This window comes from Montipora foliosa, chromosome 1 (assembly GCF_036669935.1).
Source record: "Montipora foliosa isolate CH-2021 chromosome 1, ASM3666993v2, whole genome shotgun sequence".
NCBI classification, from domain to species: domain Eukaryota; kingdom Metazoa; phylum Cnidaria; class Anthozoa; order Scleractinia; family Acroporidae; genus Montipora; species Montipora foliosa.
Window position 1 is genome coordinate 56,900,813 of NC_090869.1, and position 18,852 is coordinate 56,919,664.

General features: G+C 40.2%; 2 protein-coding genes across 2 annotated transcripts; one reads left to right on the forward strand and one right to left on the reverse strand.

Annotated features, from left to right (window-relative positions):
- Positions 1-5,163: 5,163 nt before the first annotated feature.
- On the forward strand, positions 5,164-7,876 carry LOC137979340 (uncharacterized). Its single transcript, XM_068826576.1, has one exon. It carries the CDS (start codon positions 5,561-5,563, stop codon positions 6,401-6,403), a length of 843 nt encoding a protein of 280 aa, XP_068682677.1. The 5' UTR covers positions 5,164-5,560; the 3' UTR covers positions 6,404-7,876.
- Positions 7,877-14,590: 6,714 nt separating this feature from the next.
- Positions 14,591-16,919, reverse strand: LOC137971566 (uncharacterized). The gene is made up of 4 exons (XM_068818375.1): positions 16,914-16,919; positions 16,752-16,773; positions 16,144-16,651; positions 14,591-14,741 (listed from the first exon to the last, which is right to left on the reverse strand). Exons 1-4 carry the CDS (start codon positions 16,917-16,919, stop codon positions 14,591-14,593), a joined length of 687 nt encoding a protein of 228 aa, XP_068674476.1.
- Positions 16,920-18,852: the final 1,933 nt, after the last annotated feature.

An 18,852-nucleotide genomic window follows, 5' to 3' on the forward strand; every position in this document is an offset into this window, starting at 1 on the left:
CTTCGACTTCTTTCCATTACGTGTACATTAGAGCAGAGACTTGTGATGCCTAGTATTAATTGAGAAAATATTACCCTCTGGAGGTTATATATTCGAAACATTTCACAAGTGACGAGCTCTCGCTTAAAAATCCTAAAAATAAAATAAAATAAAAAGCAATGACAAGTCACCGCTGGCATAACAGTCACAAGGCAAGCATTTCACAATCTTTGTTTCCTTATCTACCATTTTTGGTTTCTAAGAAATTCAATCTCTTTGTTATTTCCTACTATTTCAGTATAACTATCCAATGAGATTTAACTGCTATCATCGGCAAGTATTCCACCAGTGACGAGCTTTTTACTACTCATAACTTTGAGCATCAATTTCCCTGCTAATCATGAGCTCTAGAATTTTTTTTAGACGAGTTAATCTCCCTGAAAATTAACTGTCCTTTATTGAGACCACACAGCGTTGAAAGAAATACAAATTCATTGCACATGCGGTGACGAAATAATTCTACTCTGATCTGACAGTCATCATGATTCAGTGCTTATCGCTGTTTCATTCAAAGGGTTTCAGTTCGGATACCGAAAATTCTTCCTATGTGCTATGCTGTATGAATTCGTAATCGTCTACTGATAACTTCTTAATTATTTTTCCATCAGACAAAAAGATAACGATTGAAGTAACAATGAAACCGAAGAAAGTTAAAGTGGACAGCCTGGAACGGCTGATAACACCAAGTTATTTGGTGCCGGTATATATGTAATATATACTTAATTGACCGCATCCCTCAGGCTCTTCAGGGGCTTTGAGATTACGGACTCCATTTTAAGAATCCTCATTTGCAAGCGCAGCTGAAGTTAAGCCGGGAGGGAACACGTGTGGGGACTCCATTTGAAAGCTAAGCCGGGAACTTCGTTATCGTTCTTTTTCGTAACGTCATGAATTTTAGATACTGCTTTTCCCTGAGGTGGTCATAACGTGAGAGTATCTCCGGAATTTCGTGTACTATTTTTGGGTCCCCGAAGCGATCCACTATATAGTGATAAAAAATTTATCAGACTCCGGCGATAACGCACTAACCCCCTGGTAGCTTCGATGCGGAAGGCCTACTTCTCCTCAGGTAATTCACACTGAGAGATTTTCCCGCGATTTAATTTAAACACCTTCACTCGAGCTCTTTAATTTTTTCATTAAAAAAGAACAGAGAATTCGCCTTCAACCAGTGTCCCAGGTTTGATTTCTTCGACTCAGTGTTATGTGTGATTTGAATTTCTGCTTCGAATGATGTCCTTCCCCGGTTTTCCTTCCTAATCAGAGACCGATACTACCAACAAATAAAGGGCCTGTTTTGTTCCTAGTTGTAATCAATAAAATGTAATTAATTTTATATAACATTGTTGGGTGTTTTGTTTTACGCTGTGGGAGAGGGAGAGGTTACTTAAGACTTTTTCCACCCGTACGTTCTCCCCATCAAGGGTTATACGCGATAACTCTCCGCTTTTGGGAGATTACCCTGGAAGCAAATGAAGCGGTTGTTTCGTTTGTAGAACCACTTGTTGCCACAACGAAGAATTCTCTTCACTTGTTTATGTTAGCCGCTTTATATGTCTGTGGTACTTTGGACAGAAGGCCTGGGATCCGGATGAGAAAGGGAATATTTTGAAATACTTTGCATTCTGGCAGAAGTGATAATTTCCTGTAATTGGATTAAGACTGCCAGTAAGTTCTCATTTTTGGGGAGTCTTTTCTTCGCAGGAAATCCGCAGCCTTAACTTAGCCTAGTCGTAACCTTAATTTAGCCTTATATTTTCACAACGGAAATTTCTTTTTAAAACCTTTCCATCTCCATAATTATATTGAGAGAGTATCCGCTTGGTTCAACTCCGACACACACTGATTAGCTAAAAAAAGTACTGATTAGCTAATAATGTGTACTATACCCCAGTTATGTCTAATTTACGATTTTGAGGGATGAAGTGTGTACATGTCGGCTTCCAAACATTTTTCAGTGTCCCGTTACCCTGAATAGCATTCGGTCTAATCTACTTCCTTTTAGCAATATATGAAAAAAGGTAACGCGCCGTCCGTACATGTGGTCCGACAAAAAGTCATCCCAGTTACTCGTATTGGTTCACTCTTAATCAGGTCAGAACAGGTTGGTAATAGCTGCGATAAGGAGTGTAACACACATTAATCGTGACACAATCATTTGATAAAGGTCCAAAAGGTGCCCAAAAGATAAAGTGAGTAAAAAGACAATCATTTTTTTACGGCACAGCCTGTGCCGAGCATGCGTTACGAATTATCTCTGAAGGCAGGCATATGTCATACATGTTTTGTTTCGCTTCTTGCCCTTGCGCCCGTGGCACTTTCTTCCACGTTCAGTGAAAATTCAGGTTACTGATACAGGCGTCCAGCTGTAGATAGTTGTAGAAAAGAGTGGGATAGTCGCCGTTATCTTAACATGCAAATTTACGGCTGTGCTCACGCGTGATTTACATCTGGTGCAAAGCAGCAATGTTAGAATGTTCCCTGTTAAGGCTACGTCCATAGAAAAGGGGGAAAAGTGTATTGAGCCCAATAAAAGCCTGACAGTGACTGCCTTCGAAGCGGCGAAGCCCCGAGGGATTTTTTTATCCCGCGATAAAACACCCCGCCAGATACGCAGGCTAGTTTCCTCCAAAGTTTGGTGACATTACATTAGATGGTAGGCTAAACTTTCCCTTTGCCTTTGAAGCTCAGTCTTTATTAACCCTTGCAATTTGGTAGGACCCTCTGGACGAAAATGGCGATGCACTCTCTTTTTGCTCCAGTTAAAATTAATTGCGATGCTTATACACGATTATTGTTGTAGCCTGACCTGTTATTAGAAGTATTTCGGACAACGGAATTGACAGGACGGGATGGGAAGGGACGGCAGGATTGACGGGCTTGGTTGAATACCGTCTCCAGAGGAAAAAAATACTGGGTTAAAAACGTTTTCGAGCCGAACTTTTTGTATTTTTGACAATAGACACAAAATGATGGATTCACTTAATAGCGGAATGGCCAACAAAATTTCACGCAAGCAATCGTGGAAACGTTGGATCAATTGTTTTAATTACAAGTTGAAAAAGTAAATATTTTGGGCAAGAGCACATATAACGTAGATTTGATTATCCACTCTCTTGTACCACCGGCTCTTGCCCAAAAGTTTACTCGCTCGGGTGCTTCTTTTATAGAAAATATGACTCGTTGGTCATACTGGTTTTAGACCTGAAAGACGCTGAACAATTTCTGTGTAATAACAAAGATCTTTTAGAAGATTTCATTATCATCATGGATGACCTTTCAAGGTTTCACCACAAAAACATTTAATATTGCCACGAATTAACCAAACCAGACTTGTAAAAGTTAAAGTGATATATCATACTGGTATGGACTCGAATGATGCCGGTTGGCTACAGACTTGCACCCAGTTGTTCAAAAGGTGGATAACGCTATCCACCAGATAATTCCTTATCCACTGGATAGCGCAATTGGTTTCCCTATAATGGATAGTGATTTATCCCGCGCGGATAGCGCTATCCATCGTTTGAACAACTGGGGCTTGGAATGCACGCATGTGCCCAAGAAGTGTGTACCGAGCTCAAGACCAGAAGTCCACATGAAAAAGTAACATTCAAATTCAAGAAAAGTATTCACAAGGCATGTCGTGTATTTCCAGACTGGAAACCAATGACAAAGACGCCCCTGAAAGTTACATACATGTAACTCACCTATCATCAACAAGAGGCCCACGTTTTATGCTAAAAGTGGCCAAATACTTAAACATCATTATTAGCTGCAAATGTTCTCGCTTTGCCCCCCTACCTGAGGGTTAATCGCCCCACGACACACGAAAATCTCTTGACAGAACAGCGGCAATTTGACACATGTAAAGAGAAAACCTCTTATCGAAGGACAAACGGATGTCTCCTTTAAGTGCTTTCCATTTAAACGTTTCCGCGAGCATTTATACAGCCTTTTGTCAGCTGGCCCTAATTATGTTATCGCTTCGTTGTTTTTTCAAATCGACATTGAGCAAACCATAAATCCGTGATCAAATATTTGGAGTTTTTGCATCTCGTTAGGTTCACATACACGTTTGTGTGCACGCGAGCTTACAAATTGCGCTTTCGAGGCGTTTACTCAGTTTTATAAGTGATATATTGGGCTACTTATCAGACAAAACAGATTAGTTTAATACTTTTTTTGTAATTTTCAGCTTTAATGCGCTTTTAATACCCAATTCTTAGGAAACTGAATACGCTATTAAAGAAAATACACTGTTGTTTACAACTGCAGTTTTTTTTTAAACCGATTAAAATGTTTGGAATTCAGATCTGAACATGGGTACATCGCTCGACTTGCCTCCACTACATGAAAAGTTAGACCCAACTGACGCATGACGACATTAGCACATGTTCGGTTTGGTCAATTGTTCCGGTTTTGATTCTTTGCCTCAATTAATGGCTTTAATTCCTTTGGCAGATGAGACTAAAATGGAAAGTGGAATTAAAAGACAATTGTTCTTCCTGTAAAAAAAATTAAAGCACGCTATCATTATTATATTCTCATATTATCCGGTTTCCCGTCTATTCTGGCACGGGTCTTCCTCGCAGCCGTTTTGAGGAAGACTAGTGTTAGACAAAAGAAGATTGTTTTTGCCGCAGAGAAAAGCTTTCTTTTAGAAACAATTCAATTTTTTATCGCTTGCCAATCAGTTTGGTGGCATCGTTTTAATGCTGAAACTGTTTTTTGTGAAAACACTCCTATCTTATCTAGACGCAAATGCAAATGGCTACGGATTTGGGTTTTTGTCTCGGGTTAACAGATAAGGCGCACCAAAAAAACTGGGCAGCTCGCGTGTCATGTCCGTTAGTTGCAATTCGGTTTCCTTTTTCCAGCCCACAATTAACTCTTCAAAGTTGCAGTTGTGTTTCGTTTGAGAAACTGCATTATCCACTTGAACCAAAGCAAAGGAATTTAAGGACAATCTACACCCAACACTCACACAAGAGAGTGGTTTTGATAGATGAGCGATTAACTGCAATTTGCATGCTTGTATCGCTTTACCGGGGCTTGTTTAATCCGATTATTTAGTTTGCTAGCAGTTCGTGCTCCCGCCAGCGATAACCTTAAATAACATCTTGAACGTTTCCGATGCAATTTCCTGAAGTTTCATGTGCAGTATTCGTCTATCCACAAATCACCTCGACTTCAAAAAATCGCTCAAGCGCGGTCAATATTTGTACAATTAATCTGAAATCAACAGACTCCACAGAAAAGGTGTGCTGCATTTGCAAGTTAATACAGTGTAGTTGGTTGGAACAACAAATTATTGCGAGATGTTTACTCAAGCGGGGTCCCCGCAGAGCTATTTCGACAAAGCGTTTGCGCCGCCCATTTAGAATCTGTCCACTGTCATTCGATGCGAACACTTCAAACATACAAACGGCTGAGCAGTTTTTCCCTACGTGTGAAGTTGTGAGCCTCCATTGCATGATTCTGGTGTCCCTTGATCACGAGCTGTCGTCGGTGTTTTTTCAAAATGAAGCTCACGAATATGATAATTCTCTCGGGAATTTTGCACAACTTTATACGCGCGGCTTTCTCTTGTTCTCCGCCGGAGGATTGGTTACCGCTAGATACCAAAGCAAGAGTGCAGAAGGCTGAAATTGTGATATATGGAACAGTTAGAGCGAGTCCTCGCCATGGACCGAAGGATGATATCGAGGGACTTTACAGTGCCTTATTTGAAGTTCACTGTATTCTCAAGGGAAAGATGCTGCCTCAGTTTGTCAACGTGTCCGGGTTTGGATTTGCTGGAGGATTGTGCACACACACTCGTGCATACTTGAACAAAACATATGTGGCATTACTCCGCAAAGATACAAGCATTGGAGTCAAAGGCTCTCAGTTTTCAGTTAATGAAGTGAATATAGATAGCGCAACAATTCCTATCAAAGTAAGCAATCCAGTGCTTAAGAAAATTATGGAGACCGTCGGCGAGAATGTTAGTCAACCCCTCGGAGCGACAAAGGATAGCGTGCCAGGCTGTCCGAAATTTGCTACGACAAAAAAGAACCGTTGCCGACACAAATCACATAGGCATAAAAACAGAAAGAACAAAAAATGCCGTTCTTTTGATAACACATCCACGCAAATGGCTCCTACAACAACAAAGTTAAGCACCTCAAGAAGATACATGTCATCTACTAAAGTAAGAAAAGTTGGCGTGCACTCTACACCGACCAAAAGGCAAAGCGATATGGCGGAGTATGCTTTCCGTAACATGCATTCTTTGGCCTGCCGAACGCAGAGAATTTGTTGGTACCTCGTTTTGACTTTACACGGTTTGGTGCTAGCGGTAATAAAGTGGCAACAAACTTGATTTGTGGCTTTGCCAAGGCAAGGTAAACAAGTCACCAGACAACAGTGATGAAAATGCAATTTTCATTTAGTGCGCGCTGGTCGTGCGAGATATACCACCAGGTCCGAAAAAGAACCATTCAATGGACTGATGATACAGACGAGACCACCATTTAAATTAAAGTACAATTCATCGCTGGGTGAGAAAACTTAGTACTTCATATGGAGTGTCGTTCCCAATACAATAGACTAATGCGCGGTTGAAACAAATTTAAAATGTGTAGATCACTTCAACCTGAACTCACATGCATCTACGCAATATCATAAACAGATGTGGCTTGGAGAGCTACTAAGTTTGCTACGATGAATTTTCATTTGACCCATATAAAAGATTTGGACATGGACAACTGACATTGGGTTGAAGATGAGCTTGTGCCAAATGTTTTGCCGCATAGCAATATTTCCTAGTAAGGATATGTATTTTGTAACTGTTAAAGACCTCAAGCTCATCACGCAAAGAATCAGGTGGTCTTGCGTAATATTTTAAAACTCTCCAAATAACCCTGATCTTAACTAAGAGGCAAACCGACGATGAAAACGTTTTCGAATTTCTTCACGGACAGCTCAGATGTTGACCACACGTAGAAAGTCAGGATTAGTTCACCTAAAACCCACGTCTAACACAGGGGTTGATCGTTTATTGTTTGCAAATAGCTTTGTTTAAACCTCTTTTAAGTATCTTGTAAATAATATATATTTCACAGAGAACAACGAATTTTGGTTAAACATTCCGCGCCTTCTGTGTTTCCGTCGACTTCAACAAAAGTCATGGGAACTTCGTAAATCAGTCAAGACGCTCGTGAACATAAGGATGCCCATTGCCGGTTCATTCTTCACAGCTCGTGGGTGGGAATATTCTATCTCTAGCCATTGAATACTCTAAAATCTTATGCTCCAAGGGTCAGTGAAAATAGGTGAATGCACAATTGGATGCTAACGCTTCATGAAACAGAGAAACAATAGGTATTTGAAAAGAGAAAGGAGTTCTAAATAATAGACGACAAATAGAAGTGTTGTAATGAGATCTGAACGATAGTTCCCTTTGAACAAATTGCAAATTAGGGAAACAGCAGTAATCCGCTAATTCCATTTTTATGAAGATGGATTACTGTCACTTTTGTGGCAAATTATTGGCCACTACATCTTTCTTTGTATTGCAATGGCCTAATACGCAATCGAAAATAAAATACTCCAAAACACACCAATTGATAGATACGTGAAGGTGCTATTAAAGTAGAATTGGGGAGAGTATCACGTGTAAAATGACTTCGCTGTTTGTGTTTGAACTTCCAACTAAATAAACTATGAAGTTTAAAATGTAAGCACTGTAAGTGAGATAACCGAGCATGAAAGCAGAGGGATGCATCCGGATATTCTCTGCGACATGTTTTTAACAAACTCTCCTATTACGCCTTATTTACAGATTTGCTGATATGCGGTTTCTAGTTGCTATTATTGCAGCAGTGGTTCTTTCCAAATGGATCACGAAGGTCTGCAATTAATTAGACGGTATCACTCGGGAATAGATCGAAATTGATGAAAGTGTCAAACGCCATGCCATCTGGAGAATTTCAAAACGAATTGAGAGCATCATGTTTTTAATGTCTAGCTTTTTTGATAGCTTGTTTAGCGCCCTCTTGGGGTGACAAACTTCATTGCTAATGGATTTCTTATTTTACGGCCAATTAATGCTTTTGTACCGGGATTGTTTTCTCGCTACAAATACAATGGCTCTTTTAGAGAATAAAACCACACGACAACCACGATTACCAAAGTTAAAAACCGATACTTTCAAGCTGCAAAACCTTTAAAATGACGAAAGACAGCAAACATATAAACGTTTATTATGGAAAACATAGAAAAACAAACACTGCCATAAGGAGTAGGAATTTTCACGCTCTTAAATGGTGGTCAAACTCTGAGGTTAATTTTATCGACAACCCGGAAAATAAGAGACGCATTACATGAATGAGGCGATACCTCTTGCGGCGAGATCCCGGGAGTTATTGGTAATGTCGTCAAAACAAGCTTTCGGAAAGAATCGCACAAAGAGATCTCAGCTTGAAGCGAGTATGGCACACAGCGTCCATCGAAAACGTGCGTGTTGAAAACCTCTGGATAAACTATACCTAAGACAAGCCAAAATAACTAGCATAATTTACATTGCTGACTTAGCGTGTGTTCAAAAGTTTAAAAACGGAATTGATAATTTCAATCTGTGTAAACATCAATCGGTTTGAAAAGAAATGTTTTTAAATCGTGTTGATTTCCAACAGTTTGTGACGTGCAAGGAGAGAGAATGTCGTCTGACATGGCACGCACTGGGAAAAACAGTTTCAGTTGATGAAAAACTAAACTCGGATCTAACTTGAAGAGAGTATACAAGCAAATTGGATTACCCCACGAACTTATTTATCGTTAAAGAACATTTCAACTTTTTGGAAAATCAAGAACCAACCGTTTTGGGCTAGGTTAGTAGACCCGATTCCCCGGACCTGCTGTAATATTTCGGTTTACTTCACCCCCGGACCTCACCTGACAAATAAAGTCAGTGGTCTACGTAATTAAAGCATTAAATGTGTAGCTCTAGAATTTAAAATACTCAGTGTCAATTTAACAAATAGATTCCATGTTGTCGTGGGTCTGTGCAGTAAGAGATCACAGATGACTTCAAAATGTGGACGTGGCACACGAGGCAGTAGCTGAGTGTGTCACTGATTTTGGCGTCTTCTGTGATCTGTCATTCCGAACAGACGCACGGCAACTGAAACATGGAACCTATAAAAGAATTGAAAGTTTTTTTTATGATGACGTCACTGAGCTGTCTGTCTTGTAAGAGATCATACTTGAGAACCAATCAAAATGCGCTCATTATTGAGCTTATTGTAGTAAGGATGGAGAGAGATCTGGGAAGTTTATAACCGTTGTTCAGTCATTTGTCAAGGATCCAACATTCTTACCGATAGACTGTTCACTATTCAGAAAGGATCGAATGGCGGCTTAAAAGTAGCACAGCAAGTAGCACAGGAGGCTAAAAACTTGTCAAATATCTTATAGATCAGAATTCATGCTATGTGTCGTGAAGTCGGGCCTGGTTTCCATCATAAGCAGTTACTTGCCATACAATCGAAACAGGTCCAACGGTAGATCTCGGCTGCACGACTTCTTACACAGGCAGCCCAAGCTCGGTATACGATTTATAGACTTTGTATGGGGAAACGTACTTTGAGCTTCTAAATGCTAAAATAAGCTGTAAATGTAGAAATTAAGTTCGGTTACCTCTACATACGGTTGTCCTCGTCTTTTCTGTGCAATCGGAGGGCAAATTTGTGTCCGTTTTAGACGGGTTTGTGGCTTTCGATTTTTGCGATGTCGTTAGTTGTCATTTCCCCTCATAAAGAGAAGAAAGGCTGGTGACTCGTGGCGACCTCGTCCCACAAAGTGCTCTCGTATCACAAAGCAACGGTCCGAATCGCCATAAAAACACCAGATAAATTTCCTATCACATCAGCTCAACTCCGGGACCACACAGCGATTTTTGGCGGATAAATTCCTAATAATGTTCAACTTTCTATAATCTTCCCATCCGTTCAGCTAGATGTGTGGCTACGGCCGTTATAGCTTGATGGCGATCGTATTACATTCTGCACTCTCATTGGACAATTTGAAACACTTGGCCAATGAGTGCAGTTTTCCCAAGTCTATAAATCGTACACCGAGCTTGGGCTGCCTGTGCTTTTTATAGAGCGTTTTCACATGAGGGTCACGGCGACCATGTTGGTATTCCTGAAAACAAAGAAATGGCGGCCATGATGGTGTTCCAAAACAAAGAAATGGCGACCATGATGGTGTACCAAACTAATCCTCCGCGACTTGAACTCTATTTTTATGCAAATACCTTTTTTTGTTTAAGTAATCCAATATGGCTGCTGGACAAGGCCATAAAACAAGAAAGAAAAGAAATAATAACGCTAAAATACAACAGTATCTCTCAGTTTGTTTAGAAGAAAGTGTTCGCACCAATCCAATTACGAGGTAATTAAGGGGGGTCCCCCCATTATTCATTGTACAACGTGAATAAGGGGGAAAAACCGCGAATTACTTACGATGGCGAAAAGTTAAATTTTGAAGCGATGTCTTCGTATTGTTGCTTTAACTCCTTGTTATTATTAGGGTTATAGTCAAAACCTAAAAAAAAAACGTTATTTTTTACGATGTTTCTTTCAGTAGTGTAGCAGCTCACTTTGGTATTATAAGCAGCTTCTATTGTTCTGAAGTCTAAGTCATTGTTTCAATTGTCTAGCCTTTTGTCTTTGGGTTAGGGTAGGAATCAATCACACTATACGTTACGAGCTACAACCTTGGACATTTCAAATGGAAAATGAAGACCACCCCTCCCCAATTTTCAATAAAAAAAGACATAGCGTCAACTTGCGCGCGGATTCACTCGTTTCTTGAGAAACTGACTAATATGTGCTGCACATCGCAGTGCCGCAAGATTATTTTAAACCACCAATAGCATTCTTGTTTTGTGGCGTTACCGTAGCCTATCGCAACTGCCTTCGTTGGCTAAACTCTCTAATATTTTCGATTTAAAGAGAAAAAAAATATTCGTGCTACATGTGCGTAACGGATATTACTACCCTTTTATCAAGTAAAAAACGTTAACCTATTCAGAATCCAGGTACTGATAAGTCTGCTGCATCGTTGAATTTATCTTTCCCTTGTAGGGTTGTGTTTTTGGTTGTTCATAGATGTCTGAATCTTTCTTGATTGGAGTGCTTTTGAACAAGTTCAAAGAACAGTCGTGAGCAAGATTACCATTTCTCTTTTTTTTTTACACTATCTCGTTCTTGTAACGTGTGAAAACAAAATTGACAACTGATTGCTTAGAAAAAGTAAAACGGAATTGCATGCAGTTAGTAAAAAACAGAAAAAAGAAAAAGAAAAAAAACCTCAGAGAAATGAGTTTAGCTGGGAACTGTTATTCGCTCTTCTCTCATATGATGTGCCATCGTCCATTTCTCGATATCCCAAAACGTCTAAGAGGTTCCACCCCCTCCCGCCTTCCCCAGCGTAAAGCCATTTGTATCTCTTATCTTGTATTCACGACAGGGGAAATTTTGCTCTACAAAGTCGTAAGGTTTCATGCTGTTTACAGCTTCGCCGTTTTTGTGAGGTGATGACCTCGAGATTGGGAGTGTATCATTTCTTATATCTTATGAGATCAATGTTTTTAATACAAAGATAATAAGTTAAAGATTGTTAACTAAGGCCGAAGGCAGTGGTCACGATCTTGTCGCCCAACTGGATTCATTTCTTTATCATCACTCTAGAGGAAGGCCAGCTCAGTCAAGGGGCGATGCCCTTAGTAAGCAATACATATCGGCTGTCATTTGCTCCTACATAAGACGGGGTAATCATATGCAAGGTCAGCATGATTAATGACAAGAAGTGTGCGCTTCCTCAACTTCCAAGTTACATGTCTCCAGGGAAATCACTCAAATATCCCCTTAAATGTTAAAGGTAGGGGGCAACCTTCACCGGCTAACAGTTAAGGTGCATTTGTGGGAAGAAATAAATACCCAGTTGGTGAACAACACCTTCGCACAATAAACATTTAAAAGCTGTGCACTTCGGGTGTCTAATCCTGTTTGAGTCAATGTTGATTCATGTCGCCCTGAATAATCCCCAAATGTTGACTTAAGAGATTGATTAATTTGTTGCACTCAAGAGATTATGATGTAAGATGGTGTCACTCTGCGAGGTTGTTTCAACGACGACACCCGCAAGTCAGTGGACCTCGTCGTCATGTGAATACTGAAACGAAAATAACCTTCGCTCTATGGCGAGATTGAAAAAAAAAACCTATCGTGGGGCAAAGGGTTTCTCTCTCACACTTAATACTCTCTTGCATTAGGTCAATGATTTCTGCTTCCCGAAAGGAGAAGGTGAGACTCATCGGAAATGTGTACAACCGCTAAAAAAATGCAGCACTAAGACGAAATGTTAGCTCTTCTTGGCAAGTTCAAGACCTCATTGTTTACACTTTGTTTCATTAACGAACAAATTTGGTCACAGAAGATATCTTGAAATGAGGAAATCGGCTTAAAACGTTTAAAAAACCTGATAAGTTATCTTTCCATAGATAGTCGGAAACTCTCTAGTTTCGACGGTTTACCAGCAAAAAGAAGAAAAAACAGTATTGGGTGATAAAAGCAATAACGAGTCCAAAAATTATCAAATTTTCACAATTTTTAAATCAATAATCCTCGAAGATTATACGGTACATCAGGTTCAGATTTTCTGAGGTAGCTAATAACGAAATGCTTTTAAATTTTCCGGTGCTCATTTCTAGTCTGATTGACTAATATATCAGCGAGGCAAGTACTGAAAAGATTTCCCTTGAACCCTCAGTGGCATTTTTAGCAATTTCGTATTTCAACCAGTCGTTACCTTTAAATAACTTACTATAGAGGATAACTGGTAATTTGTTTGTAGATATTAACTTAAAAATATTACGTGTACAATTAAGTGTGTTGTTGTTGTTGTTGTTCCCTGCAAAAGCTTTCTTTTTAATTGATTTATTTGAAAAACACTGGGTGATGACTTATATTACAATTGATAGCACTATTGAAGATAACTTGAACTTACACAGACATTAAAATTGTAAATGAACCGCTGAACCACTTTAACCACATTTTAATACAGATTTTAAGAGAATCTTACAGGCCTGCCCTCGTAGCTGTGGTCCTCATGTGTTTTAATATTGAACGATTTCATCAGTAAAAGAAATCTTTGAAAATCTTAGTCACTGGCCCCAAACTGTTCGCTACCCCAGCAAAAACATCAAAACATTTGATTACTTATTGTGACCATCCCAAAGGCAGGAAGCCATTTCCCGAGCTTCGGTTTCTTAACTCCTTCGAGTATTTCGTCTTCAGTAGTGGAAAATGCGTCAATAGTACGCATTTCCGACTCTTTCTCCGAAGTGCATCGACGACAGCAGGAAATACGTTTATGCTTGCACGTAACGAAAAGCGTGACTGAATAAGCACGTTTCCGTTTCAAAAAACGATCGTGTGGCTATGAGCTTCAGTCATAACTTGTTAAAAACGGGGAAACGCAAAATTCAAACGTCAGGATTATTGAAGAGTTTGTGTTTATCTCCTTCAGTTCCTGTTCCGATGGACTGCGACCAATGGACTTGGAGAAGGTCTCGTCGAGGATGAAAAGGGGAAAGGCTTCCACATTTGGTTAATAAGGAAGGGTGGTCTCAGTTTTATATGGCCGAGCAAGGAAAAAAAAACGAAACCGAAATACATTCTTACCAAGCCAGAAACAGTAGTGTTTGATTATACAAATAACTGGGATCAAACATTTCTTCAAAATACCGTTAAGACAAAAAGGGGTTGAAAGGTTATAGCGACGACAGTTACGTTAACGTTATCATCGAGAAAAAATTATTCTCGCGATGAAGTCTTGCCATACTAAAATGGACAATAGGTAATCAAGTTGAAGCCAGAAACAATAAGCTAACTCAAATTAAACGAAAATCAAACCACGTACATAGTCCTAATTAAAATCAGGCTTGAGTTTCTTGATGAAATCGCGAGCTGGCGTTTGTTGTTACTGCCTTGACCTTCCACAAGATGCTTGTCGATAGCCCATTTCCGAGTTGCTGCATGCCTCAGCGAGTCCTGGTGCACAACCATTCAAATGGAAATGATTGCGTATTCTTATGCAAATCACAATATTTGAGCACCAAGACTCACTTCGAAACCGAGACATCAGCAACTCGGAAATGGCCCATTCCCGATTTTCTTTTTTTCTCTCTTTTTAATTGTTGTTCTCTTTGACTTTGAACAAGATCTCAGTATGTTGGGCGCTTCCCTTTTATGCCGGACACTATGAAATGATCAATAATTTGTCCATTGCTCTTTTCCTTTACTAGTTCAAAACATGAAGGAGACTTCATTGTCTATGGTAGTACCTGACCCCAGCAAAACCAACAATTCGGCAATTTGCAGATTAAAAAATTATGTAATGAGAAACCAAGCAACCAAGGCTAGACTCAACAAAAGAGTGGTGCATACTGAACTGCAGACGTACGCAGAACTGACATAGGGTTGACACATGCCAGCGGAAGTTACTTCACTTCCCCAGTAGGCAGGTGGGCATGACGACCTGCGATCTCAAATATTGACTCCAACATTCTCTCATCATTGACTTCCGTAACCGCTGACTGGTGGTTCACTTGATTGATCCAAAAAGGCCTGGGACTACGCATGTCTTTCGCCCTAAAAACGAGAAAAAATGAATGGATTATTTAGAAACTACATGCAAGCTGAAAGATTCGTAGCTAAAACTATAGCAATAAAAGCAAGGTGACACACGCTAACACCAACCCGGTGTGGCCAACACATCACGCATGCGCACAACCATTTCACCCGGTCAATTAGCAGCCATGGACAGCTGTTTCGGCCTTTTGGGCCTCATCATGCGTGATGTGTTGGCCACACCGGGTTGGTGTTAGTGTGTGTCACCTTGCTTTTATTGCTGTTTTTAATTTACGTGACACACCGATCTCTTAATGTGATCCACCTTCCCACACGCTTGCCGTGGGAGAACAGTTTTGCTGTTCCCAACCCAGCCTACCACATGTTTGGCATGTGAGGCTGCCACTTAAAGGGGTGCTAAACACACCCGCCTGGTATGTTAGCTACGCCATGCTGATGAGGCCCAAAAAGCCGAAACAGCTGTCCATGGCTGCTAATTGACCGGGTGAAATGGTTGTGCGCATGCGTGATGTGTTGGCCACACTGGGTTGGTGTTAGTGTGTGTCACCTTGCTTTTATTGCTGCTAAAACTATAGTACACTATAATGGCATTCTTTGTACAAGAAACATAAATTATGCAAGTTCTAACTCTTAACAGGAGCCCATTATCCTGAGCTTCCATCTGTATTGTACCCTTGAGTCAACCTTGTCCCGTATCTTTCTATTTTTAGAACTACTACATTTTGACGTATGTGACGTATGTGACTGAGAACATACATGAAGTGGTTCACATACGTCACATACGTTTGTGACGTAATAAATGGCTGACCATAGGTCTCTTATGATCAGCTATTGTGAAAACACCCAGTAAAGCTCCCCTGCGAGGTATTTCTAAAAATATAAAGATACGGGACAGGGTTGACTCAGAGGGTTAGAATGGGCTCCTGCTCTTAACTTTTACTAGTTTTTTCCCTCGTAGAGTGACAGCCTACATCCTGTCGCAATTAGTGTAAAGGGATTTCTGGAGATTTCTATCAGAACTATCCATTTTGGATAAGAAAGGCCAAATGGGTCTTCATCTAAATGGACAAAACACTAGTCCCATTCTTCACGGGCTCCTAAGAGCGGCTATCAAATCATTCAGTTTGGTCTTTATAATAAAAGCAAGGAGGAGTATATTTTGGAAAATTAACAGGACTCAAGTAATTTGATTTTTCATATCAAGGCTATTTTACATCATTATATTGTAAAATAATATTTTTCGTTACATTTATCAAGTAAGGTTTTAGTTTGCGGGAGTTGAACGTCGGCGGAAATTTCACTCCAAAAACATTTAGTTCACACTGCCAAATCTGGTGATATCGTTCTTCAAATACACAGACCGACAAGTAGATATTCACAGATGTAATTATTTAAATATTACCTTCCCATAAATATCAAGTATTTTAGCTGATTATAGGCGTGGTAATCGTGAAGGGATTCGTCCAAACACACACCATCTCCTTGCCCCAATCCTTCTAACAGAATAAATAGTGGCACGGATCCTCCTTTAATAACGCAAATGACTTTTATGGTAGCGTTGTAGAATTCCGAGCTACATTTGTACGGGGGTGTTGTGGGAGCGGTCGTCGCATTTACCATCTGCACTCGAGTCGTTGAAACTGTAACGTTGCCCGTTGGAATTGTTACGTTGCTCCTTGGAACTGTTGCGTTGCTCGTTGCATTGACTGTGTTATTCCCATGCAAAATTGGAACCGTTGTCGGTGGAATGGTTTTTCTGACATACCCGGGTTTCCAACAAGGGCTGTACACTACCTCGCCATAGATAACGATGTCGGACGACGCTGCGCGCTCGGTTAAGCTCTTTTTCTTCCACTCTTTAACGTCTTCGGGAACCTTACAGATCGCTTCGCTTGATTCGAGCCAAGAATCTAAGGAAAGAACTGCCAGGGTTATAGCTACTCTGCGCAGTATCATTTTCAGTCAGAGATAAGATTAATGAGCAGAAAACAATCCAACTTCGTTAACAACCTAACTCTTTTCTCAAACTTCCCTGCGTTGGGAGGATTAACTGACCCAGCTACTTTGCAGCTACAGGGGTTCTCCAATACCTGCTACAAATTGCCGCGACGCCAATAAAGCTGGCTATTAATTATTCATAAAAAGACCTGTCCCGACAATATTTTTGTTTACTTTCATATTTAGTACAGGCCTGTACTGTTCAAGTTCCTTAAAAAATCCGGTTCTGGATTATACACGGTGATTTTATATAAGCAGCCATACATTAATCGAATGAATCAACACTTGATCAGTCATTTGAGAAAATGTAAATTAAATCAACGAATTCAAATAGAATCACACGTTCATACTCATGGAGAGGGAAAAGAATACGGAGTAAGCTGAGAAAAGCCTCTAGAAAAAGGGATAGCCAGTCATTACAGCTTTGTGGTGGGACAAATAGCTACAAAGTAACTTGGCACTTTCAATCATACGACAACCCTCCCGCTTGCTCTCCATAAAGCAAATATCAAAGTGAAAGCTAGAATTTAAGTGGTTTGATGACAAATTTTGCTACACAACTGTTGCATGCATAGTTGTCCAATATCTCATTGTCTTTTCACTCCTTCCTCAAATTATAAACGACAAGTCCTATCGGCCTTTATTTGCGTGAAACGTATCTCTATCCTTCATACAGTTGGTACAACTAGTAGTTTTGCTCGAGACAGTGCTCCGGGAAACAAGTAAATTTTCACTACATCGCAGAGACCACCTGAACGCTTGCGCTCGCTCCGATCCCATAGCTATTGACTGTGCGCCAGAGGCAAAATGTCGAAACACATTTACAGCCTGTACGCAGGCTCTTTTGTCTCATCTTCCGACAGCATGTTGCCCTCAACAATCCATTCCTACATTAAAACGCCGGCTGCATTAGCTGTTAAGACCGCAGGAGCAGTTTTCAAAGAATTCGTACAAAGTAAAATCCTGGCCTTCGGCGGTGCCTTCACTGCTTCAATTCCGAGTTGCCGAGAGCATTAATATTTATTCGTCAAGCCTGCGTTTTAAGAGCATACTGAATTTACAACTTCTGACGCAAAATATAAATTCTCTACTTGCACAAATCCCGCAATACACCTCTTTTGCCGCCTCCCGCCTCCCCCCCAAAAATTGCATACACATTGTTTTTTCTTTTCCTTAATACATCCCAAGAGAAATTTCAAACAATGATTATCCAAATATTTTTGGGGGTAAAAGAGGTGTGTTGTGGGATTGAGCAAGTAGAGAATGCGTCAACAATGAAGCAACCTTTCCAAAACACGGTTATGATTGGAGTTGAGGTAAAGGACCCAGTTACTAGATGTGTTTAGATTGGAGTACTAATATGGCTTGTTCATGTACAAGGTGTCTGAGGACATGCAGTCAAGCATATCTCAGACTCTTCAACGTTTATTTTCGCGTCAACCACTATAAGAATCTGTCTTCCCTTCAAGAGATGTACAATGGAGCATGTTCTTGCTATTTATAAAATTGGGCCAATCTTCAGTACAAATAATCAATGCATCCATACTATGGTTTCTTTCTCCGACAAATCTCGATACTCCCACAGATTTATCAAATTATCGATTCCTCGTTCTATAACTAGAAATCCAGTGAAGTATTGGAGTCGTAATAACGAAAGAAGTTACTCAAACGTTTTGAGCCAAATACAAATCTTCAAGCGAGCTGGCCCATGACCAGGACCGTAACAACATCATATTTGTATTTGGGGAAACAACCTCTTTACAGATTAAGGTGATTCCTTAGTAATAGAAGTTGTCGTAAAGATTTTCTTTTCAGCTTATTCTGAATTGTTCCCTACATTATGGTAACTCGAAATGAGCACCCTGGTCAGAGTTTTTTCTCTGGTCCTTGTGTGGGCCCCATTCCATCAGTGGGGGCTAACGCTCACGTGGTTCATATGGGGTAGAAGCCTAGCATTTCACATTACACTCTAATCAGTTAAGTCCAATTAAAACAATAGGTCACCAAGCCATTGGTTCACGCTACGTTTTGCCAGCACAGGAAGCACAGCTTTTACGTAATTCTTTGAAATAACAAAACTGGTGTATTGTATTAATTTAAAGCTTGTTTTATG